Raw genomic sequence first — 23,811 nt, 5'->3', positions numbered from 1 at the left:
GGTAAAGAATATAAATGATCATATAGACTGCGGTCCACTTGACGCTACAAATGCTTTGCAGCGTTCTTCTTCTCCTTCTTTCTTCATTGAAAGAAAAGAGAAGAGGAATGCTTCGAAGCATTTGTAGCGTCTTTGGTAGCGTCAAGTGGACTGCAGCCCAAATCACGTTTGCGATTACCTCGACTAAACTCCGATTAACTTAATCGGTGATCAATTCAATCTACAAAATTGCTTGATGCAAAAATCTCTACATGATTGATTGACCTAATTTTTTTTTCATATGTTGAAAAGATATACAAAATTTATAAATAAATTATTAAAATGCTATTTATGTTAAAAAAATATTATTTGATAAATTAATCATCGATCAAGTTAATCGGAGCTTGCGGTAATTAATATTTTAATTTTATAAGATATTCTTGATACTGAGTGAAAAAAAACCGATATAAATTTTGTAGAGCTCATAGATAATTTTCGAGTTATTTAATTTTAAAACAGTATCTCAAAATTATATTACACTGGTAAAAATTGTCTATGATATTTTGCAGTATCTTGATGCAGACACTTTGCCGGTTGAATTAATCGCCGATTAATCGGACTTTAGTCAAAGTACTCTCTAGTACAGAGATTATACGTGGCCGTAACATAAATAATATATTAAATACAACATATTTTATAATATATATCATATCATTTGTATTATTTATTTATATTACAATATTATCGTCTTGACATCGTTTGTGATGTTACTAGATGCTGTCGCATTGCGCCGCGCCTGCATGATAATCACGGAATAATTTTTCAGTAGTGCCAGTAGTGGCGTAGTGCCAGTACGATACTAGCGGTTTATCGGTTTATGTCGGCACATAGCCTATATCCGAAATTCGGAGCTCAGCGCCGACGATGAGCGACAAGATGGCACGTCAGCAGGACTTCAACGATCTCTTCAACGTGAGAAATAATTTCTACATCGGCAACTACCAGCAATGCATCAACGAGGCGCAGAAGATCAAGGTGAAAGTCACATCCCATCCCGACGGTGACGCGTCTTGCGGACGCTGTGCCACGCGCTGCTCCGTTTGAATGCCCAACGTGGACGGCTGTCATTGCCCATTCTTCCTAAGCATTACGCTCGCTCGTCTCGCCAACGTTTCCCTGATACAGCATTGTTGTTTTTTTCAGATTTAAAAAGACATACGTTACACAATTTTTCTTGTTGTATTGTATTTAAAAAAATAGAACTTTGAAGTGGTAGTGTTGCTATCACAAAATAGTTAATATTGAGTTTCCAGATACCAGACAAGTCAATGAAAGATAAGCAACTCTCTTTCATCGAATCTTTAGCTCTAAATTTCAATTTGCACACTAGAGAAAAGTATATAGTGATTCCATAACATATTTCTCCTACCGAGTTTTAATAATATATCATCTGATTTGCGGAGTAAACTTGTCCGTTTTGCAATTGTATCAATACAAGTCTCATATCTCTTTCCGCAGACGTCCATTCCTGAAGTGGCTATGGAGCGTGACGTCTTCCTTTATCGCGCGTACATAGCACAGAGGAAGTTCCGCGTGGTGCTGGACGAGATCAACAATTCGTCCCCGCCAGAATTGCAGCCGCTGAAGACCCTGGCCGACTATTTCGCCAATCCGCATCGCCGGGAGGCTATAGTGGCCGAGCTGGACAAGGAAACCAAGAATGTAAATTACGAAAACCACAATCTCCTGATCGTGGCCGCGACCGTTTACTACCACGAGAAAAATCTGGAGGCTGCCCATCGAGTGATATGCTCCTCCGAAAATCTGGAGTGCATGGCGCTGACGTTACAGATATATCTCAAGATGGACCGTCTGGATCTGGCTCGCAAGGAGCTCAAGTTGATGCAGGAGAAGGACGACGACGACACCCTGACTCAGCTCGCGCAGGCGTGGATAAACATTAGCAGCGGTGGTGACAAACTGCAAGATGCTTATTACATCTTTCAGGTGAGAAAAGTCGTCGATCCCTTGATGTGTGTGACGCGAATATTTTCGAATTTTTGTTTGTCTTACCTAAAATTACTTGATATTTTTTCTGACAAGGTTATAAATTATTCCAGGAAATGATCGACAAGCATTCCAGCACGAGCATGTTGCTGAATGGCCAGGCCACTTGCTTCATTGGACAGGCCAAGTACGAGGAGGCGGAGACGGCCTTGCAAGAAGCTCTCGATAAAGATAGCAATAATCCAGATACGCTGATCAATATGATTGTCCTCTCGCAGCATATGGGCAAACCGCCGGAAGTGGCGAATCGTTACCTAAGTCAGTTGAAGGATTCCCACTTAGAGCACCCTTTCGTCAAGGAATACTTGCAGAAGGAAATTGAATTCCATAGGCTTAAAGAACAGTATTCATCTTCCGCCTGAGTACCCCTCACCAGATTATGGCATTCCGTGGGATAAGATTGATTAAAGGTATTGACTATGAATGGATCCAAGTGGGACTAGACAAGTTTGACTCCGTCGAAAGTGTCCAATGAGCAAGGCTTCTTCTCCTTTAGCCGAAAAACTTTTCTTCCTGAATCCGATAACTTGCAGTGCATTTCAGATCTTCAGTTATTGAAAAATATACTTTTTTTTTTAAATTATACATTTCATTTTTGTTAAGAGCAAATCGAAGCCTGTCCATATAACATTAACTCTTAGGCTCTTGAAAATACACTGGTGACGTTATGCATATATTGAGACTTCAAACAGTTCTAATTATCTCTCGCGGAATAGAAAACGCGCAATTTTTCTAAATAGACACATGTCGTTCGTAGATGAACATGTTGTTCTGCAATATTAAAATATTTTGTTTTTATATTAAATTAGATATATATATGTATACTGACAGAAAATAGGTATAGCAAAGTTGTACGGATAATGGAAACGTTCGGAATTGCAAGACGTATGTAACTGAAAAAGTTACCCATTTTACCCTACTGTTACACTTTCACTACATAATCACAAAAAATATGGCTGCCATTTTATAAAATTATAAATTATCGAAACTAGAGAGACCATTTCGCGTGTAAGCATCTCTTCATACAATATTCGTATCGCCAATTTAGGAGATGTAACAGATAGGCGAAATATTAAAATAAAATATTTCGTACATTATGAATACACAAGAGCCGGGAAATGTCTTTTTTAATTTCCAAATTCAATCCCCTTAATATTTGTAAATATCCCTATTATAATTAACTTATAAAAATAAATCGTTAATTACCATTAATTGTATACTTTTGTATAGAACCTTGTTCAATCTTCCTCTTAATTTTCTATAGCAAGCCTGTAAATTCATTTCATAAATGAATTTACAGGCTTACATACAATTTTACATGAAAAGTTTTGAAGCCTGATTTAAAATTTATAAAATATCTTATATAATACAAGTAATGATATATTTGAGGATTCAACATAAATAAGCCATTAATTTTGAAAACGACCCGTCAAACTTTAAAACTAAATTTGAATGGAACATATGGAATTTTTTAATGAAATTAGAAAAGACTAATGTCTCTTTCATAAAATTTTCAAGATTGATGGCATAAATAATTCACAAGTAGACATATATAAAATAATTTAATCTTTTTATTGGTGGCGGTGGGTTTCGGAGAACCATATTGTATATAACAGAGCACGTTGATTTCACAACAGAATAAGTGTCAAACTGTACATAAAACATAACTGTTTCATATTAAACTCCGCGTTTTATAACTCCCGCATACGTCTTTAACACGGAGCATATATACATGAAATTATATTATTCCTGGATGTTCACCACGTGAAGTATATTCGTTATTGTATTATTAATAGAGTGAGACCAAAGTTAACATCATTAAATTAATATTAATCCAAGGCTGTATGCATTATCGAATCTACATGTGATATGACTGTCTTATGTAAGTCATTAAAAAAATATCCATTACAATCCTAATTAGATAATTTACATTATCATATATTTGATATTCTTAAACTAATATCACAATGGCTCGAGACAGTCAAGACTTCTGATGTTTGTGCATGTGTCCTGATGAACGATGTTTAGCTGCTGGCGGCACAACTGTCTTCTGACATAATTCATTCATACTACTACGTAATGCATAATCTGTTGAAATTCGCGTTATATAAACCTGGAAAACGTCTCTATCTGCCTTCGTGAAAAATTCTAAAATTGCGTGACTTCCTTAAAACCGTAACAGATGTATAAATTCTATGTAAAAAATCGTTATTTCACACGCGAACTACAGACCATATACACAATTTATCTTATGCAACGTCAATATTAAGAAGAAGAAATAAGAATTATACTCGACTGGATACAATGTATGTATATTTACACGCACGCGGACTCACTTTTCTACATGTGATGTGCGGTAGTGCGGTAAACTTAAGTAAACTCGTGAGAAGCGAAAAGGCAGGATTTGTTGAGAGAGAAAGAGAGAGAGAAAAGGAGGAAGAAAAAGGGAAAAAAGAAGAGAAGAAAATTATAAAGATGCCTTTTGTTGTACTCCCAAATATTGTTCATCACATTCAAAAAAAAATAGATCCAGTTCTCTCCGTATGCTAACAACAAACCGTTGTCGCTATCGCACATGTCACATTTAATATAACTTAAAAATACAAATTACAAGTCCGCTGTCTAAGGAGGTAACCATTGTGTGTAACGAACTGCATAGATCTTTCTCTCGGAGCAATGCAAAACTCACATTGAATTACATTACGTTTTTCTCTTGAAAAGAGAGAGTTTTCATAGATAAAAACGAATACTGATTCATGTTCTTACAGTGAAACATGTTTAAAAAATTGTACAAAGGCTCTTGATTGTCTCATTGCAGTTCTACTGAATTGCGAAATCAAGCAAAATCTTATGAACTGCTTATGCTGTATAAAAAAAAATAAATAAATAAAATTTCTTTTTTTCTTTTCTCAAATCTGCATGTCCTATCTTTCCAGTAAAGTGGACTTCGTGATAGATAGTTATATAGCTATTTATAGCTAATTTTAATTGTAAAGATTTGTAGCTATTTATCGATTTATCCATGAATCGAAAAGGTTTTCAAATTCAATATGACTGCAGTGAGGAAACAAGAGTCTCTCAACATGAGCTCATAAACTTTCAATGAACAACCATTACAATGATAATGCGAAGACCTATTAAATCGATAACTCGATAAATTTCATAAGTGCATTGTTCAACCTTTGTTGCTTTAATGAGACTGAAAACTGTTTTATAAAACAACACGATTTTTTTTCTTTTATATAATCATAGCATGAAAATTTCATTTGTCAGCTGAACTTTTGAAATCAATGGAAGCAATCATATAAGCGTTAGGACCAACATCTTTTCGCGAAGACGCGATCCTGTTTCTACACTTTCAAGGTAGTTAACAAGATAATCATCGTACCTGTACAACAACACGATTATATAGAATTTTCGATATAATTTTCTTTAGAATACGCAAAACTTTATACAGATTTTCTTATCGTTATTAAATTCGGTTGAACGCGCAAATAAAATAGTACAGAGTGACTTGTAAAAAAATGGAAAATGTCGCGTGTCCGTTCACACACTGTATTTTTTGTACCATTGAGCCAATGTATTATTCAGATCGTCAGTATAGGTAAATGTAAAAAAGAAATAGCGTTTTTTTTATATATTATAGACCAAGCCGCTTCATAAAAATAGAAGTACTTAGCAGAAGCGCCTGCGCAATCCGATTCGCTTTACAATCTCGATCTTTTATACAAGTAAACGTTTTATTCCAGCGTAGAAGAAAAAGACCGGAAATAAAACCTTATTTTAGTTTCCACTGTATTATCTCCGAAGACCATATCGGAGATTCATTCTGTATCGCAAGATGGAAAATAGCGTAACGACGAAGCAAGCGTCGAGATCAAGAAGACCGATCGATTGAAAACTCCATTCATCTCCATTCATCTTTGGACAGTTCTTTCGATAATGATCCGAGTTTTCAACGCGCGGCATGATACTATCAATCTCCAGAATTCTTACTGAAAATTCTTCGACGTAACTTTTAGGTAGAGGGCGAATCTAGAAGATAAGCGCGGGCGCGCGGTGTCATTTTACGTATGCGACCTCGGCTACTTATGCTGATGCCGGGCTCCGGTATGCTCTCGTCGCTATCCTCGGCGTACGAGTGACGCTTGATCTTGCGCCGGTTTCTCACCGGCATCGTAGTACTGTCGTCGCTATCCTCGTTGTAACAGGGACGCTTCCGAGCCGAGGATCGCCTGCTGCTGTGCTGCGTCGTGTTCTCCGAGTCCACAAAACTGCGCTGCTTCCGAGGACTCGAGCGCGACGATCTGAATCCTCTGTAGGAATAATCACTGTCCTCCGAGTCTTGATGATTAGCCTTATGTTGAATATGCTGCTGCTCTTCTTCCTCCTCCTCTTCTTCCTCTTCCTGCTCCTGCTCTTCTTCATCGTCGTTTTCGCTCTCGCTATCGGTCTCATCATTCTTTCCATTGTTAGCAGTGTATTTTTGGTTTTGCACGCTCTCAGTTACTAACTTTCGTGATCTAGTATCTCTTTTGATGATCTTCTCTTCTTCGCTTTCCTCCGTAGAGTCTGGCGCTAGGAATTCCTCCTCGTCCTCTTCGTTATCCTCGTTCGCCTTGTTCTCCGCAACGTACTCATCGTCATCGTCGTCGTCGTCATCGTCCGCGATAACGTTCGATTTCACTTTAGATTTGGATTGCTTACCGTTTTTAATATTTTTGCCGCGATTCTTGCGAACCTGCTTGCTGCGACCGCCGGGCGTGTAATCATCCCCAGAATCGGAATCGGCACTAACACTAGGTATCGCTGTCCTTGCTCTAGTTCTTCGGACAGGAGCACTGTCACTGCTATCACTGTCCGACGTTGCTTCAGACTCACTAGCGTCACTATCACTATCTTTCGGCTTCTTCGTTACGGTCGACCGGCAGATTCGCAGTTTCAGCGTTGGCCGGGACGGGCCGGAATTAGACCGCTTCGTGTGACCGTTCGTCATCCGAGATGGTCCTAGAAAGCGAAGTAAAATTAAGATTAGTAATTTAATTATAAGAAATTGGTTCAGGCCATGAAAATTATAAAGGTGTAAATAGATTGTAATCAGTGCTGGTAACAATCCCAATCTATTAACTACCCATTTTGAAAATTATGACGAATAAAGCATACATCATGAGGAGTTTGTCAAACTTTGTGGCCTAACACAATATAAATATATTTAGTAAAAATTTTTTGTTTAATTCGTAGTTTTATCAAAGTACAGGATCTTTTTCTTCAAATTCAAAATACGCAGATGACAAAATAATTCTCTGCTGAAAACATCTGAAAATATTTCCAAAATTTGACAAACTCCTTACGCGATATATAACAAAGTGATAATTTGGAAAAAAAGGTACACGCGCGTACCAGGTGCAAATATGTCAAAATTTTTCTTTTTCTGCTCTTTACCAGACTCCTCGTCGTCGTCGTTCTCACTGTCTACATTGTCTTCGTCGTCGTCATCGCTAGGAGCAGATTTTGATTTGGAAGGTCCTGTACATAAAACAATTTACATTTTATCGCGTTACGTTTACACAATTCAATAATAACCGCTTACCTGTGCCATTACTTAAATTAGGTTTCTTCCTCTGTCTCCTCTTTCTTTTCGCTCTTGTTTTCTTCTCATTGTTCTTCTCATTGTTTTTATTATTGTTACATTTACGTCTGCTCGCCGATTTCCAATTTAAAAGTATCCTATGCATGTGATCTTCGAACATGGCCGACAGTCTTATTGTCATTGAATATATCTGTACGAATAGCCGAACATCAAGAAAATGCGGAGTTATGAATAAAGCAGGCGCAAATATTATATCAACTTACCCTCGAGCGTTTGTTGGTATTAAAATTCCTACTATTTGTAAATATCAATTTCATGTCCTTCGCAAATTCCACAGGCGTCTCATAATTGCCACCTAGTAAATCCTCTTTGACGGTACGCAAATCCATCGGTGTGTCTATTATTTGATAATACTCCGGATGTTCTAATCTGTCCACCGGTTCCCTGCAAAAAACGATCGGTATTTCCTCATTCATATTCCTTAAGGTGCAAAAAAATAATGCTATTAAAAATTCAAGTTTTCTCTTGACTTACCTGAAAGGTATCGAGTCTTCGCACTGCCATAGACTCTCCAGCAATTGGCGACACGCCAGTTTCCAGTCTTGTGATATCTCTTGCGAGCGTAAATTTCTACTCGAAGCAGATCTCGGTTTACTCGTCGAGGGTCTGTTGTTTTCTGCGTCTATCTCCGATTCAGAAGAGTGATACGTATCATTCAATTGGTGATATACTGCCGGAACATCCACATCGGTAGTTTCCCTACGTAAGAAACGTTATTTAAATAACGTACAAGCAAAGAAAAATATATATGAAGATTCTGCAAATGCTACTTCTGTATGTATCTTACTTTATTATACGTAGACATAAGTCAGTGACTATTCTCGCTTTTTTCACTATATGACTGTGCGGTTCGTTGAATTGTTCAGCGTTCGTTGCTAAGTATCTAACATCAAATTGCGCCGATGTGATTCTTCTGTAGAAATGATTCTCGAAACGGGCTTTTATAGTCGACAAATCAATTGGATATTCCACGATATAGGCGTAAGTTGGATAAAGACTAAGATCCACCGGCACCACAAACGGTTCTGCGATCGCGAGACTCATTACTTGATCCAGGCCTCGTATGATTCGGCGACAAGTCGCTTCTCTGTCACCCATGGGCCACTCCTCCGCATGGGGTTGGTACAGTATCGCTTGTCTCTCCTCCGGTAAGACGGAAACTGCACCGCCGATTTCCGTGGGAACTCCTAAACAAGTAATTAGTGCATAATTAAAAGTATAAGTAAATTAAATCAAAAAATTTTATTTTATTTTATAAAAAATTTTCATTTAAAAAATTTTAAATTTAATTTCAAATTTTGATAGAAAGTTATGTTGAAATATTACATCGAAATGAAATATTACAATTGTGCCGTTTGCTCTTTCGATTTGAAACTAAACGTCTATTTTGATAATCAAATTAAACGAGCTTACTATCTTCGTCAATAGGCTCGAGATCCCAAGGACTCATTCGTTCAAATTCTCCATTATCCCATCTGACGCGAATGGACATAAAATACGATTCCGGAAACTCTTCGTCTAATGGCTGCATTCCGACAATTTTTCCCATCCACCAGCCATCATCGATCATACAACGAAATTTATCATGCTGAGACCAACTTCGCGCCAACGCCATATCAAAGGTTTGGCGCAACACTAGGAAATCTAACACATCGGCCATGTCGTGGTATTTAATAGTAAAATTCTGCCCAGTAAGCCGACCGGCATCATCCATCAATGCTAATTTTAAACAGCACAAACGAGGCGGTCGTATTTCATACTTAATACCCACTACTTTTACAAACTCTTGCGCCTAGAATATAAGTTTCTGATTAGTATATCTACATATATCAGTGTTTAAGATATTAATATCAAATATGCTGGTCCCATATAAGGTGCTTTCCATTTACATAAGAACTCAGATAATTCTCACTTGTGACGTCGTTCTATCCTTTTTGGTAATTAATGAATAATAAAGACAGAATGACAGATCTCACAAGTGAGATTTATCTGAGTTTTCATGTAAATGGAAAGCATCTATAATTAAAAACCTTTCTTAACCTCTAGAATAAAATAAACATACTCTAATATTTATCTTGGTCCATGGCTCGCACCGCGGACTAAGCTCATAAATCTTTTTATTCCTAATTGCATCTAAATAGAATTTATGACCTTGTCTGAAATACACTATTTCGTCACCCATCTGCGGGTAATAAGGGGCTTTCCTCGGTATTACTTCGGTAAGCCATTCTGAAGGTCGATAAATTTCAGGAACTTCACGAATACCATTAGCTATTTGTATTCCCTGCTGGATAAAGATGATAGAGTTTAGAAAATGTCAAATTAAAATAACGTAAGAGTCGTAATATCTATATGCAATACTTTTTTCTTAGGACGCCTACTGCGTCTTCTGTCCGTCTCACTCTGGGGTGTGACAGACCGTTTTTTCACGGGTTTCCGTTTACTGCGTTTAGGCGGTTCTAAACTCAATCCGTGATCCGCGATCCAATCAGAATACTCAGTACTGGAATCTGTAGTGCTAGAATCGGAGCACATATCTTCCTCGTGAGCAGTGGAATCGTTGCTACTGGCTGAACTCGCTGACGTGCCAGCGTTTTCAGGACTCTGTAAAAACGTAAGGTATCACGACGCTTAACCAACCGCGTAAATCCGTACAGTCTCCTTAATCATCACTACAACACAGCAAACATGATTGTCCACGAGTTAATATTTATTAATATTAAATATCGTATCTGAGATACCTCATATTCCTCCTCCTCCTCCTCTTCACGCGTTGCTCTAGTTCTATAACCGTGCCTAGTAGTTCTATTACGTTTCCGGTTTATGAGTTTATTTCCTATATTGCCTTGATCAGTGGCAGTGCTCGAGGTAGGCTGTGGTCGCCGTCGCATTTCCTGTCGCCAAGTCTCTATCTCATTATCGGCCATCGCTTGACTTCACAGATAACATACAAAACGTAAATTAATTTGAGAATCGATATGTTCTTTTCACATTAATATTAGCATCACATATTCAGCATATTGTTTGTATCACAATGAAGAACTGATCAATTCATTTAAGACAGTTTCTTATGAAATTTGTTCGCCATTCTAATACGTTTATTTATCTCATAATATTATTTTAAAAAATCCATGTAATATTTACATCATTTTGAGTTGAGTCTCCATTACAGCCGGATTAATGGGACGCGCGAGCATAGGCTTATTCCAAGGAGTAGTGTTATCCCTTTGCCAATTGCCGCTGCTTTGCCGAACACCTTCAACGTTGCCTTCTCTTCTCAAACCAGCTCTACTACCACGGGGACTCGCTATTTGACGAATCGGTTGTTCCGCGACATTATTCTCCCTATCTTCTCCGGCACCAGCGGCGACCGCTTCTCCATCCGCTCCTCCATTGATATTTTGTCTCTGAGCAAGAGCCTCGATTAATCGATCAATGTTCGATCTAGGCTCTTGTTCTGGAAGACCTTCTATAACTTCTTGCATGCCTATTTAATAGAAAAGTTTGTGTTACTCTAATTAAAACAATCATTCGTTAAAAAGAATTCCGAATACCCCGAAAAAAATGAGGAAATAATTGCCAAAAAAAAATATGATTTTTCTTGCTATTAAAGACCAACATCTGTTTCAATTATTGAACTTTTTAAGGTTTGCGATTGTTTTGCATTATCGTATGTATTGTTATCTTACCGCCTGCACCAACTGCAATATTTGGTACCAATTGCTCGCCCCTACAATTTTCTCTTCCTGGTACCAATCTCTGCAACGCTGGCGGATAGGGATTTCCATCTACATCAACCAAAAATGGTGGCGGCATCAAATGCGGCGCTGTTTGTGTTTGCTCGTCGAGAACATAGTTATTTCCATCTCTTATCAAAGGACGATAATCCGTGTGGAAGAATAATTCTTTCGGTATCTGAAAATATAATTTAGGTAATAACTTAGAAATAATTTAGGAATGTGCTACCGATACAAAATGAAATATACAAATGGAGGCTTACGATTTTCAGTTTCTCGACTGCACATCCAAATCCGTACATCAACAGATGTCCATTAGAATCCGTCGCGGCGAGCCTCGTACCATCGGGCGACCATTTCGCGTCAAAAATAGCACAATTTCCTTGGCCTTCAACAAAATTTTGAAAGCACTCAATCGGTTCTGTTTGCAATACATCCCAAACAATAAGCTGGCCATCGTGACCAGCACTGAGAATCATTCGAGGATCTATTGGATGCGATTCCAACACAAAAACTTCATCTTTGTGTCCCCGCAGGACCTTCACCAATCCACCCGATTTTGCGTTCCACACTTTCAACGTATAATCGTTGACTGCTGTTATAACAAATTCGTCGCTCACGTCCCAACAAACCATGGTTACTTTCGCCTTTTTGTTCGAGTCATCATCCGTTTCTGGTTCTCTGTAAAAAGAAAGAAAAAAAAAATATTTTTTAACACATTGCATTAAAGGTAATGGAATCTTTCAATGAAATCTTTATTTCTTTAAGAAACCCAAATAAAAAGACAACCCACCCGGGGAGCTTTGTCGTCATGAGCAGCTGTTTATGTACCCACTGCTGCTGCTCGAAATGCCATACGTTTGCAGTACCATCTTTAGAACCAGAAATGAATTTTAAGCCGCTGTGCGCCCATTGAATACTATCGACTGTATCGGAATGCGCCTCAATTTCGAGGACTCTGCGTGGTCCTTCGTCCCCTAACATCGCGTAAACTCTCACGTTATGATCCGCGGACCCAGCTGCCATAAATGCACCTCCGGGGCTGAAGGAGGAACAAATCATTTGCGCTTGGCCGGGCCTCATTTTCTCATGATACTGAATGGGCTTTGTTCTGTAACAAAAACGGCGCGATTGTCCCACATAAAAATGTTTATACAAGTTGAAAGTAATATTACAGGAAAAGGATATGTAAGGACGAAAAATTATTGAGATCACTTGTATATAATTGATCAGTTAAACTTACTGAAATACTGCTCTCTCGTTCGGTTTCTTTGTATGAGACCAAAAGGCTACGGATCCATCAGTACTAGTAGAGACTAAGTAGTAAACGTCATTACACGCTATTGGACAAAAATTAATGGACGTAATCATGCCTGAATGCCCGGTTAAAACTGCCACCTTGAGAGAAATATAATTTATGAGTAAAATATAATTCTCCTAGAAAAGTAACTCTTCCTGTATCATCGTTTTGGTGTACTTACAGGCGACATCGACTGGAAACACCAGACCCGTATTACTCGATCTAAACTTCCCGCTGCCAACAAAGTATTTTCGAAATTCACCGCAATGTCCATAATCTCCGCGGATGCACCACGGAAAGTGGCGAGCAAACGTCCGTCAATGGAACTCCAGATTTTGACGAGCAAATCGTCCGCTCCAGTTACAATATATTTGCCGGTGCGATCATACAGCACGCAGTACACCGCGGATAGATGGCCCAGCGTATGCCGATACAACTTCATTTTGCTGTAGAACTTTGTAGGTATCGCCTGCCTCCGGCTCAAGGGGCCAGAATTCTCTCGTCCCTGAAGTACACGTACTAGTGGGCAAAAAGATATGCACGACAAAATTATACATCAACAATTTAGACAGAAAGCAAAATTAGAAGAGTACTGGGCATGTATTATGGAACTTTTCGGAATGGATTCCGATCGGAATTATTCCGTATTGCGTTGAAAACAATAAAAATCTAGAAAATAATTAACTTCGATCAGAATCCATTCTGAAAAGTTCTATAATACGTGCCCACGTCAAGAATACACGTGACAAATGTATCTTGCACAAAGAACTGTTGACTACCGAGCTCTCTTACCTATGTTAGGCACTGACAGGCTACCGAGGAGTTCCAGAAAAGGTTTTCCACCGAGTCTTATAGAATAATCGACAATGCTGTATGTACGACGCGTAAAATCTACGAAAATAAAGAATTTCACAAATGCGTTTAAAATTTATGCATCAGAAGTGAACGTTTTAATCCAGAAAATATCAATTAATTAATATTAAATATGATTGATATCAGGCAATTGTATATTCATACCTTCGTGGGTACGCAGCAGGGACTGCCTGCCTGCTCCCAGAAGCGATATCACTCCACGAACGCATGGCGGCACTTCTCTCTCTAACACTGGTCCTATTCTGGCACATATTTGCAACAAATAATGCGGCCCAATGTGAGGATATTTCTTTTCCTAAAAAAATCGTCACAATTTCTCAATCAAATCACTGCGAAATAATCCATAAATATTCGACGTCTAGAAATTTGACAAGTATTTACAAATTCACATCGAGTACCACGTGGAAAGGTTTCAAGATTATAGAATATTCGCAGAAAGAGGTCGTATAGACTGAAGTCCGACATCAAAACAATCTTTTTTAATTTCGGTCGAAACCGAAAAAGAATATTCGGTTATGTGTCAATTTCGGCCAAAAACCGAAATTTTCACGTACTATTACAATCCGTAGTATGCTATATACGGATAGTAGTATCATAATTATATTATTTCAATAATAACAAAATGTCTAAACATAAGATAAAAATATTTTTTAAACAGGTCTTTGAAAAATCTGCGAAAGATAAACAATTTCGGCTACGTCGCCGAAACTCGTTTTCAATTTCAGCCGAAACCGAAACTCAACCAAAACTCCGATTTGTTTTTGCTAAAACGAGCCGAAAGCAAAACAGATTTTTCGGTCGGACTCAAGTATAGACTCAGTTTCATTACCTAAACACATGTTGTGTATTTTTCTCAAGCGTCATTTGGTTCTACATCCTTCGTGTTGGATGTGTAAAATACGAGAATCAATCAAAAATAATTACAAATTACATGTAACGCAGAAGAAATAGTACTGCACAAAACTAGAAATTAACGTTCCCTAATTGTCAACGAAAACGTTGCCCGATCGTCCGGACTCCGGAACGTTCGCGCGAGAAATTCGAACGATCAAGTAGTTCCCGCAACCGGACCAATCGACGCTCGCGCACCGACGCGCCGACCAATCGTAGCCGGCTTGGTCGTCACGCACGTAGCCGCACTTGACAAACAAGCCGCGGGCGTCTATATTCATTGATCAGCTCACGCGAAATGGCCGGAGACGCGCCTCCATTGGCCGACGGACGGCGGCGGTGGGGGAACCGTGAGCGAACGGTGTCGGCTGCGTGGGCGCGACAGAGAGGGAACGAGGCGACGCGAGAGGAGTCACGGCGATCAAAGGGGGTGGAGAGAGCAACCCCCCGCGGATCGACGGGGGGGTACTCGATGCGCGCATTATTTCATCGAACCACCTTGCGACGCGGCCCGAGTCTCCCCCGACGGGGGAAGACTCGGACTTGCGTCGCACGGCGAGTCGAAGGGCCCCACACACGTTTCGCCTCTGCCGATCGCCATGTCGCGACCGTGGTGCGTGCCGTACTCACCAATTGCTCGAACGTCTGACTGTGCACGTTGCCCTCCCAATCGAGTCGCGACGGAAGTACCTGCGAACAGAGGCGCGATCTAAAAAAAATCCATACGGGGGATGATCGAGGGAGGAGGGGGGGAGAGAAATCAATGCCGATCGATCGGCGGGCGCGATCGGCGATCGGCGATCGCCGCCGATTGCGGCCCCGCCGGCGATGCCTCGCGACCGGCCAAGGTCAGTGACCTTGAAATTCTAATGTTTTGACAAGCAGAAACCACGTGCGAGCCATGTGGTCCGCGACTCGGCGTTGTATACAGTGTGTCGGGCCCGCCGTTACGGCTTACCTCGGCACGCTCCAGTTCCCGCTTCAGCACCTGAAACAAAGCGCGTTGAGTGCTCGCGTGACGCGCGTTCGTATACGTAGCTTGCTCGGGCCGGAGCCCGTGGTTGTCGTTCACTTACCGCCGCGGCCTCCGGACAGATGCCCGCCTCGAGGAACTTGACGATCAGGAAGTAGAGCTCTGGAAAAAGAGGAGTTGCGCGGGGCGCTTTTAGCGACGGCGGCACGTAACGGCGCGACGGCACGGCACACGCTCGCGCTTCCGTGCCGTCCCGCTGGATTCCACCCGTTAACGGCCATCCGCGTTTACCTGGCGTGATCCCGGACTCGTTCCTGGACGCGATGCCCTCCATCCCGGCCGGATCGATCTTCCTATTCACTTACGGACGACGACGGGAGCATCGGGCTTACGGCTCGTAGTACCGCTACAAACCACCACGGAGTTCATTTTCTCTGTACTGCTCGGGACCGCGTCACGCACATGCGCACGCTCGCCTACCCGACGCGAAAGTAGTCCCTCCAATGGTGGAGCGCCGCGCCGCGCCGCTCTACGGACATAGGAGCGTAGCGGGGCCGCGCGGGACCCCGACCCCGTGCCGTCGCGCGTCGCCCGGAAAAATATGTTTCGATCGCCGAAAATCCGCGATCTCCTCGGCGCGATCGAACGATCGATCGTCGTATTCTTGACGAATTCCGCGAAGCCGTATAAAAAGAATCTCGTGCCTCGCGCGAAACCATCGCGAGGAAACATGGCGAACAATCCGGATTACATCATCCGGGAGCCTATCGGCGAGACGACGACTCCGCCATTGAACGCGGCACGCTTGAAAGCGTCTCGCGGTCAAACCTCGATTCGCGAATTTGATCAAGACAAAATTCTACATTTACTTAATAGAGTCTATTTATAGAGGCAAGGCGCGACGGAAAAGCAATGCAAATGAATAAACGAATATTGCATAATCCGCCGGTGATGTGTGTCTTTCATACGTAACATTTTCGTGAGAACGAATCGAAGTATATTTAAAAAAAAGAGTATTCGGCGACGCTCGTTCGCGACGATCGACGAAAACCGCGCGAGAAAATCAGCGACAAATCATGTATTAAAAGCACACCTAAAAGGGAACCATTATCGCTCACGTTGCTCGTTTCACCGTGCAACTTCGACTCGCACGATTATCCAGATGTAAAAATCGGTCGATATCCTCGAAAAAAAAATAATAATAGATCGCCAAAGATCGCATCGGCCCGCGTCGGGGAAACGTATCGGGAACCGCGTATCGATCGCGGGGAGATCGTAACAGTAATTTATCGCGTCGAGCAGACGCGATCGTGTCCACTTTCGAATAACCGATGCAGGTTCGTGAATTTATAGAGCGAGGCTTTATCGGGACATCCGTCTCCTTGTTTGTCGCAGCTGCACGTTAATGAATAAGGGGTTGGGAAAGGAGAGGAGCGAAGAAAAACGCGCACATGCCGCAACTGCGAAAACGGACAGGACGCGACACGTGCGACGTGTGTGTTGCGCGCGCACATGCATGCAGATGTACATATGTGTGTATGTTATATACGTATATGTATACACACATTCGTTATATATCGTTAGTACGAGTGTGCTTGAGGGTATACGCGCGGTAACGCGTGTACCCATGCATATTTATGTGTATTACGACACAATATGATAACATATATTATACATATTATCGCACACATACGCGCGTGTATCCACATACGTACGTGTAGCGATGAATTTGCGTCGTTTTCCGTAAAATCATATCTCTCTCAATCTAAACAGTGCAACATAATTAAAATATATAATTATAAACAGGTCGGAGCCGAGGGTTTCTATTTTCGCGACACGTGCCTGCAGCCTGCAGCTCGCTTCACGCGACACGTCACGAGAGCGAGGAGAAGAAAAGGGGAGGAGGGGCGACGGCGGCGACGCAAGCCAATATGGCAGCCGCGACGGACGGACGATGACGTCGATGACGATGAGATAGGGGACAGGGACTGCGCGTTCACGTGTACCACGTTACACGCGTCGAACGCTAGACACTCTCCTCGAATATTAACGAGAACGACGCCGATCGTTGCTGACGATCATAGATGTTCGATTCGAGTTCGACAGCGCGAGAGAAATGATCGGGATCGTCGCGATAACGGCCCCCGGCCGCTCCGGCTCGCGTTAGATGAAGACAAAAAGGGAGAAAAAGAAAGAGACAGAGAGCTCGCTGCTCGCACGAGTTAAACTGCGTTTGGCATTTCGTCAGCATTCCGTTAGGAGCAGTTAGGAGGTGCCGAAGACACCTCAAGGATAACCCCAATACACCGTCGATGTAACGCGTACGAATGCGTAGATAAGATAGATAATTAGGATGATTATGGAAACGACGCGGTAGCCGCGTCGCAAGTAGTTCCTTTTAGTTGCGTTACGAAGGTTAAACCATGACTGGCAGCTGATATCGTCGTTATCGTCTCAACAAGCCCGGTGGCACGTTGTCATGTTCGTCGACGAGCACTGACTACTGGACAGTCGAGTCTGATAGAAGCGTTCGACGAAGGGTCGGTCGAAGGCGGTACGTCTTTCCGCATTTTACACGTCCGTACATAAAATTCGGAGTACGATGTCGTGGGTGAGAGAACGCACTTTGAACTGGTTTCAACTCCTGGCTTTGAAGATCATTAAAACCGGCCAGTTACCCAGGCATGTGGCGTTTATCATGGACGGTAACAGACGTTATGCGAACAAACGTAATATAGTGAAAAAAGAGGGACACTCGCAGGGGTACGTATGCTTGAAGAGAGTTTGCAGATACGTTAATAGTCTACGTTATGTTCCTCTAATGTCTTGTGTTTTGTTTGTGACAGGTTTGAAAAAATGACCGAGACGTTGAATTGGTGCATGGATCTTGGCATTCTAGAGGTCACGGTTTATGCTTTCAGCATAGAGAACTTTAAGCGCAGCAAAGAGGAAGTCGATGAGCTCATGGACCTTGCCAGGCAGAAGTTCAAGCGTCTCCTAGAAGAGAAGTATGCATGACATTTCAAATCAAGAGCAATCAGGCTATTACTTTGCGTCACAGTTGTCTAGATCTTGCTGTTACAAATGTAAAAAATTTCCAGGGATAAATTAATGGAATTTGGAGTGTGCATTCGCGTGATTGGCAATTTGTCCTTGCTTCCAGAAGATTTATGCAAACTGATCGCTGAAGCTATGGTCCTCACGAAGGACAATAACAAAGCATTTTTAAATCTTGCTTTTTGTTATACGTGTAAGTACGGTCACCGTAAACCATATTTATATTCACACTCGATGTTGTATTTTATATACTAGCTGTGGATGAAAAGTTACATTACTTTCTAATGTTAAATATATATATATATATATATATATATTTAATATATATAATGTAAAGTAATGTGTTATATACAGTGTAAAGTAATAAATTATAAAAAACATGTACATATAATTTAAAACACAATTTTTTGTTTTTTAAATATCTGCAGCAAGGGATGAAATTACTCATACAATTAAAGATATAGTAAAGGGTGTAAAGCATACTGATATTTTACCAGAAGATATTAATGAACACCTGATTGCCGACTGTTTGTACACTTACAAGTCTCCAAATCCAGATTTATTAATTCGTACTTCCGGAGAGACTCGATTGAGCGATTACCTCTTGTGGCAAGTAAGAAGACGTATTTTATTTTTTGTGACTTGAATATATTTCTTCTTCTGTAACTTATCGAAGCAGAATCTAAAATAACGAACAATCAAACGTCTAAAATAATTTTACCTAATTTTTTTTGTTTAGATTGCTGACTCCTGCGTCTACTTTACCGATGTATTGTGGCCTGAATTCAGTATATGGCATTTTCTCGGTGCAGTCTTTTATTATCAGAGATGTTATCCTGACTTACAAAAATTTAGGAAAAATTCGAAACCAATCGTGCATAATAGTAGAGTATCCATGTATATCGATAAGTTGCATCATGAACGCGACGTTATGATTAAAAATATATATCTATCGACAGTTCAGTCCTAGAAACAAATAAACGCTATTTCAGTAAGTCTAATCAGTAAAATATGCTGAAAATCTATCGCATGTATTTAGCTTCAAATTAACTTTCCACTACGGTATGGTTTATCACTTTTTCCTCAGGCAATTTTATTCTATTTCGTGAATATATGTCTACCAAATTATTACAGCAATTAAATTGTATTATGTCTCGTGCATCAACAAAATTAAATTGATAATAAATTTATATATATATTTATACATATAAAAGTAGTGTGTGTATATATAAATTTATATATAAGAACTAGTCAAGCGATTAAACAAAGACAGAAGATTAAACAAATCATATATGAAAACTAATGTTAAAATTTATACAAATATTTGTTCTATGGACACATTTATAATACCATAAACTCAGGGAGATAGCTACAGGTACTTCCAGCTACATAAGATGTTTTAGAAAACAAGAAATGATTAAAAGAATAATTAAATCTTTAAAATATGTAAACTGAGCAAAAGACCTAATATTGAAATGCTTGAACAATGAAAACAATTACTGAAGTTTTTACTTGTACAGAATCTTTTTCATTTTTCTCTCATATAAACATGACATGTAAAATAGATTCATTCTTATGAAGAAATTAGATCATTAGGAAAGCTTATAAAATACGTATAAGATATGTATAATTAAGTAATTTATCAATCAATCTTGCCGATAAAAATTTAATAATGAATTGTAACAATTTCAGCAAGTATCGGTATTCTATTACAATGAGATATTTGTTTTCTGAAACGTCCTAATCATAATTGTATGTAGATCAGTAGATGATAAAATTCGCTTCCATAAAGTGTTATGTTATAGAGCATTTATGTATTTATTTATCTCTGTATGTACATTCCATACATCGGTTTTCCGATTGCCATGTGCATTGGAGAATTGTAAAACAAATATAATAGCGATAACAAATTATATGTATATCAAATAAATAATGTTAGTCATAATATTAACACGCGTGGTTATAAAGATATAAATATACGAATAAGTTCTTTACGTTGCAATATGTACTTTATATATATATATATATATATATATATATATATATATATATATATATATATATATATATATATACATACATAGATCTGTTTTCGAATTCGAGAAGTGTGTATAGAACGGCCTATACATTATTTACAATAACCTTGTTTCATCATGTGTTGTTGCACAAAGCAAATAACAATGTTTACGAATGTACACTTAGGGTCAATCACTCTATCGAAATAAGATGTACACAATATTTTTCAAGTCTATAGTTCTTCGTCAGCATGATTTAAAATATCACTATATGGGATAAAATTTGTTCATATTACAGAATACTCAACACCTTGCACAATATTTAGCCTATCGCGAAGCAAAAGTATCCCAATATCTATATATAATCTTATTTACAATTTATTCAATATGTATCTCTTATATTGAGCCTGATTAAGATAAAGTAAATATAGTAAACATTTACGATATAGATACAATTTTTTTTAATGTACAAGAAATATACATTTAGTCTGCTTTTCTAACTGTTGGAGATATCGTGCAATTATTTTTTTTTTTTATATACTCATTAAAGATATAGGAACATATGTATTGGCACATCTCTAATAGCTAGAAAATCGTCATTTGGATAAAAATGTGGATCATAGAACTGAATGTTGGAATTATATTTGCGTCTGATGATTTCACAGGAAGACAAAAAATTGGCTAGTTAGACATATAAAAAATGGTTAAAGGGACTCTTATATGTTTGTTAACAGTTCAGTTTGTAAGCACAGTTTTTATGTATTGATTCGATAAGAAATCAATTTCGTAAAAAATCAATTTTTTTACTTATTAGAAAGTGGAGATATTTCAGTTTTGTTCAATTGTATCTATATCGAAAGAAATACAATCAAAGCGAGATAATCGTAACAGGAAGATAAATGTGACGTCTTAATATTATGTTACAAGTTAATGACACTGAATATTGACTCGGCAGTCATCGTCGTTGAATAAATCTATGATTGTTAAGTTCATAATGGGGTGTGCAGCGTCACATTTATCGCGCTGTTAACAACATTACCTCAAACGATAATTTACCACTTCATCCTGCAATAATACTTAATTACGTCAAATCAACTTGCTTTTGCGCGTGTCCTTATTTCGAGTTATAAGGCGGATAACGTCTCGTCGAGGGTTGCCTCTGTCTGGCCAGAAAAGATTGACCCTGTCCCGAACTAAGCGCCGCAAGGCGCTGATCCATCACTTCTTTATGACAGTTCAGACCTAGTCTATGAAAGGCTGTCACCATCAGCTTCTCCTCCATCTCTCGCAGCAACCTGGACTCCTTCATAGACCGCTCCATGTCCTCGATCATCTTGCGCTGCTCCACCAGTTGGTTGCGCAGCACGGCGACCTCGCTCGGCGAAGAGTTGCTCTGCTTCGGGTCGAGGCTCTTTATTACACTCTTGGCCTTCTCAATGTACTTCTTGTAACGTTCCTCGAGCGCGGCGTTCTCGTATTCCTTTCGCGTGAGCTTCTCCTGAAGAGCGAAGGCCTTCTGCTTCTGAGCCTGCAGAACGCTCTCGCGCTCCTCGAGCTGCAGGGTCAATCGTTCCTTGTCGGTTTGCGCTCTTCGCAGTTCGTCCTGCAGCTGCGACATCTTCTGATTCAAGCCCACGTTGTCGCTCTTGCTGTCGCCGCCAACCTGAGTGCCCATGGCTTCCTCTAATTTGGTTTCCAACTCCATTATCCTTTGATTCGCCTTGCGATTTTGCCCCCGCAGCGTGTTGAGGCGCTCCTCGGAGTCCTCGAGTAACGCCTGCACACTCGGCAGCTTGTCATCGTTGCCGGTCAGCTTCATCTTCATCATCTTGTTCTCCAGCTGCAGACAGAGTAGCTTCTCTTTGACCTCAAGCGGGATCATTTCCGTCGCGGAGACTCCGGTACTGTCGGCACTGGGTTTCGCCATGTTCTCGGCGGCTTGCAGTTGCGTGCACTTCAGCTCCTCGTTCGTCTCTTTCAGGGCGTCTCTCTCGATGGTCAGCCGATCCCTCTCCCTCTGCAGGGCGCCCAACTTCGCTTCCATTTTCTTGCCCTCGAACTCCAGCCGATCGTTCTTGTTGCTCTGTTCGTCTAGCCTGTGATGGACCTCCGCGAGCTGTTGCTTACATACCTCCAGATGACCGCGCAGCATCGTCGTCCGCTTTGCTTCTTCCTCGTAGTCCAATTTAGCTTGCAGATACTCGACGTTCTTATCCTCCAGGATCTTCAATTGCCTCTTAAGGTCACTCATGTCCTCCATCTTCTTCTTGTACGACTCTATCGTGATTTCGTACTTTGCTACCTTGTCCGTATTTTCCCTCAAGGCGTCCACCTCGTCCTTCAGGTGGTTCGCCTCGTCGGCCGCCTTTTGCAGATCCTCCTGTCTCGACTGCAGCTCCAACACCTCCTTCTCCAACACTTCTACCTTTAATCTATAATCATCCCTGGACGTCTCCATCTTGAACAGCTCATCCTTCAACTCTTCCACCTGCTTCCGCAGCCCGGAATACTTGAGGATAGAGCCGGACTCCTCCGGATTCTCAAACTCGTCCAGCCGCTCCTGGAGTTTCTTGTTCTCCGTGATCAACGCGGCCTTCTCCTCCTGCAACAGAGAGAGCTGCTGATCGAGCTCGTGACACCTTTGCGCCAGCTGGTCCTTCATGTCCGCCGTCGCCTGTAGCTCGGCGTAGAGCCGCTGCTGCGCGCCGTCCGCCACGTCTACCAGGGACTCGAAGTTCAGCTCCTGGATGCTCTGCATTATCGCCTGCTGCACCGTCTCCTCCATACCCATTATCCTGGTGATGTACTGCTGCTTCTGGTCGCAGTTGACCGCGCAGCCGAGGATCAGCTGCAGCAGCCGGCGCAGCTCGTCGTTGTCGCAGTGCTCGCCGATCTTGCCCGCGTCCGGCTTGGCGTAGCCGGACAACTGTTGGTTCAGGCACTCCACGTAGTACTCCATCACCGCCTCCACGATCTTCTTCATGTTGCTGACCCTCAGGCGCCAGTTGGTGCCCACGTCGGTCTTGATCTTTGCCTTCCACACCGCGGTGAACCACTCCGGCGCGATCTTGGCCAGGGCCTCCGCCAAGGCAACCCCGTCGCTTATCTCCTCCGCGGAGCTGTGCGGCGCTTGAAGGTCAAAGGTGCCCAGCCACTTGATCAGGTAGCCCAACTGCTGCCGGTAGTCCCCCATTTTGTCGCTTTTCCTATCCCGATCCCTGGACCTGCCTGGACCCAGAGAGCTCGAAGCAGGGGACTCGTCGACGACT

General features: G+C 41.0%; 4 protein-coding genes across 7 annotated transcripts; 2 read left to right on the top strand and 2 right to left on the bottom strand.

Annotated features, from left to right (window-relative positions):
* The first annotated feature begins 796 nt into the window (after positions 1–796).
* On the top strand, positions 797–3,258 carry Epsiloncop (coatomer subunit epsilon). Its single transcript, XM_071793271.1, has 3 exons — positions 797–1,014; positions 1,498–1,986; positions 2,100–3,258. The coding sequence occupies exons 1-3, from the start codon at positions 904–906 to the stop codon at positions 2,406–2,408; spliced, it is 909 nt and encodes a 302-aa protein (XP_071649372.1). The 5' UTR covers positions 797–903; the 3' UTR covers positions 2,409–3,258.
* Positions 3,259–3,599: 341 nt separating this feature from the next.
* Positions 3,600–17,335, bottom strand: Brwd3 (bromodomain and WD repeat-containing protein). 4 transcript variants are annotated; one of them, XM_071793186.1, is made up of 23 exons: positions 17,186–17,335; positions 15,762–15,876; positions 15,574–15,632; positions 15,456–15,485; positions 15,128–15,187; positions 13,751–13,901; positions 13,526–13,624; positions 12,915–13,252; positions 12,677–12,831; positions 12,227–12,544; positions 11,697–12,114; positions 11,386–11,611; positions 10,841–11,183; positions 10,438–10,630; positions 10,058–10,300; positions 9,759–9,983; positions 9,110–9,488; positions 8,484–8,883; positions 8,171–8,395; positions 7,900–8,080; positions 7,637–7,826; positions 7,447–7,572; positions 3,600–7,053 (listed from the first exon to the last, which is right to left on the bottom strand). In XM_071793186.1, the coding sequence occupies exons 2-23, from the start codon at positions 15,802–15,804 to the stop codon at positions 6,065–6,067; spliced, it is 5,391 nt and encodes a 1,796-aa protein (XP_071649287.1). In that variant the 5' UTR covers positions 15,805–15,876; positions 17,186–17,335; the 3' UTR covers positions 3,600–6,064. The 4 variants fall into 4 exon arrangements, with proteins under 4 accessions (XP_071649287.1, XP_071649279.1, XP_071649302.1 ...); XM_071793178.1 differs by lacking the exon at positions 17,186–17,335 and having other exon boundaries at positions 15,762–15,899; XM_071793201.1 differs by lacking the exon at positions 17,186–17,335 and having other exon boundaries at positions 7,489–7,572; positions 15,762–15,899.
* A 97-nt stretch (positions 17,336–17,432) lies between these two features.
* Dhdds (Dehydrodolichyl diphosphate synthase subunit) lies at positions 17,433–20,478 on the top strand. Its single transcript, XM_071793285.1, has 5 exons — positions 17,433–18,233; positions 18,317–18,478; positions 18,572–18,720; positions 18,956–19,140; positions 19,267–20,478. The coding sequence occupies exons 1-5, from the start codon at positions 18,073–18,075 to the stop codon at positions 19,495–19,497; spliced, it is 888 nt and encodes a 295-aa protein (XP_071649386.1). The 5' UTR covers positions 17,433–18,072; the 3' UTR covers positions 19,498–20,478.
* An 80-nt stretch (positions 20,479–20,558) lies between these two features.
* On the bottom strand, positions 20,559–23,772 carry Hook (hook microtubule tethering protein). Its single transcript, XM_071793227.1, has one exon. It carries the CDS (start codon positions 23,733–23,735, stop codon positions 21,657–21,659), a length of 2,079 nt encoding a protein of 692 aa, XP_071649328.1. The 5' UTR covers positions 23,736–23,772; the 3' UTR covers positions 20,559–21,656.
* Between the last annotated feature and the right edge of the window lie 39 nt (positions 23,773–23,811).

This window comes from Temnothorax longispinosus, chromosome 1 (assembly GCF_030848805.1).
Source record: "Temnothorax longispinosus isolate EJ_2023e chromosome 1, Tlon_JGU_v1, whole genome shotgun sequence".
Lineage (NCBI taxonomy): Eukaryota > Metazoa > Arthropoda > Insecta > Hymenoptera > Formicidae > Temnothorax > Temnothorax longispinosus.
The sequence above is the reverse complement of the archived record's forward strand: the minus strand, read 5'-3'. Positions and strand labels throughout refer to the sequence as shown.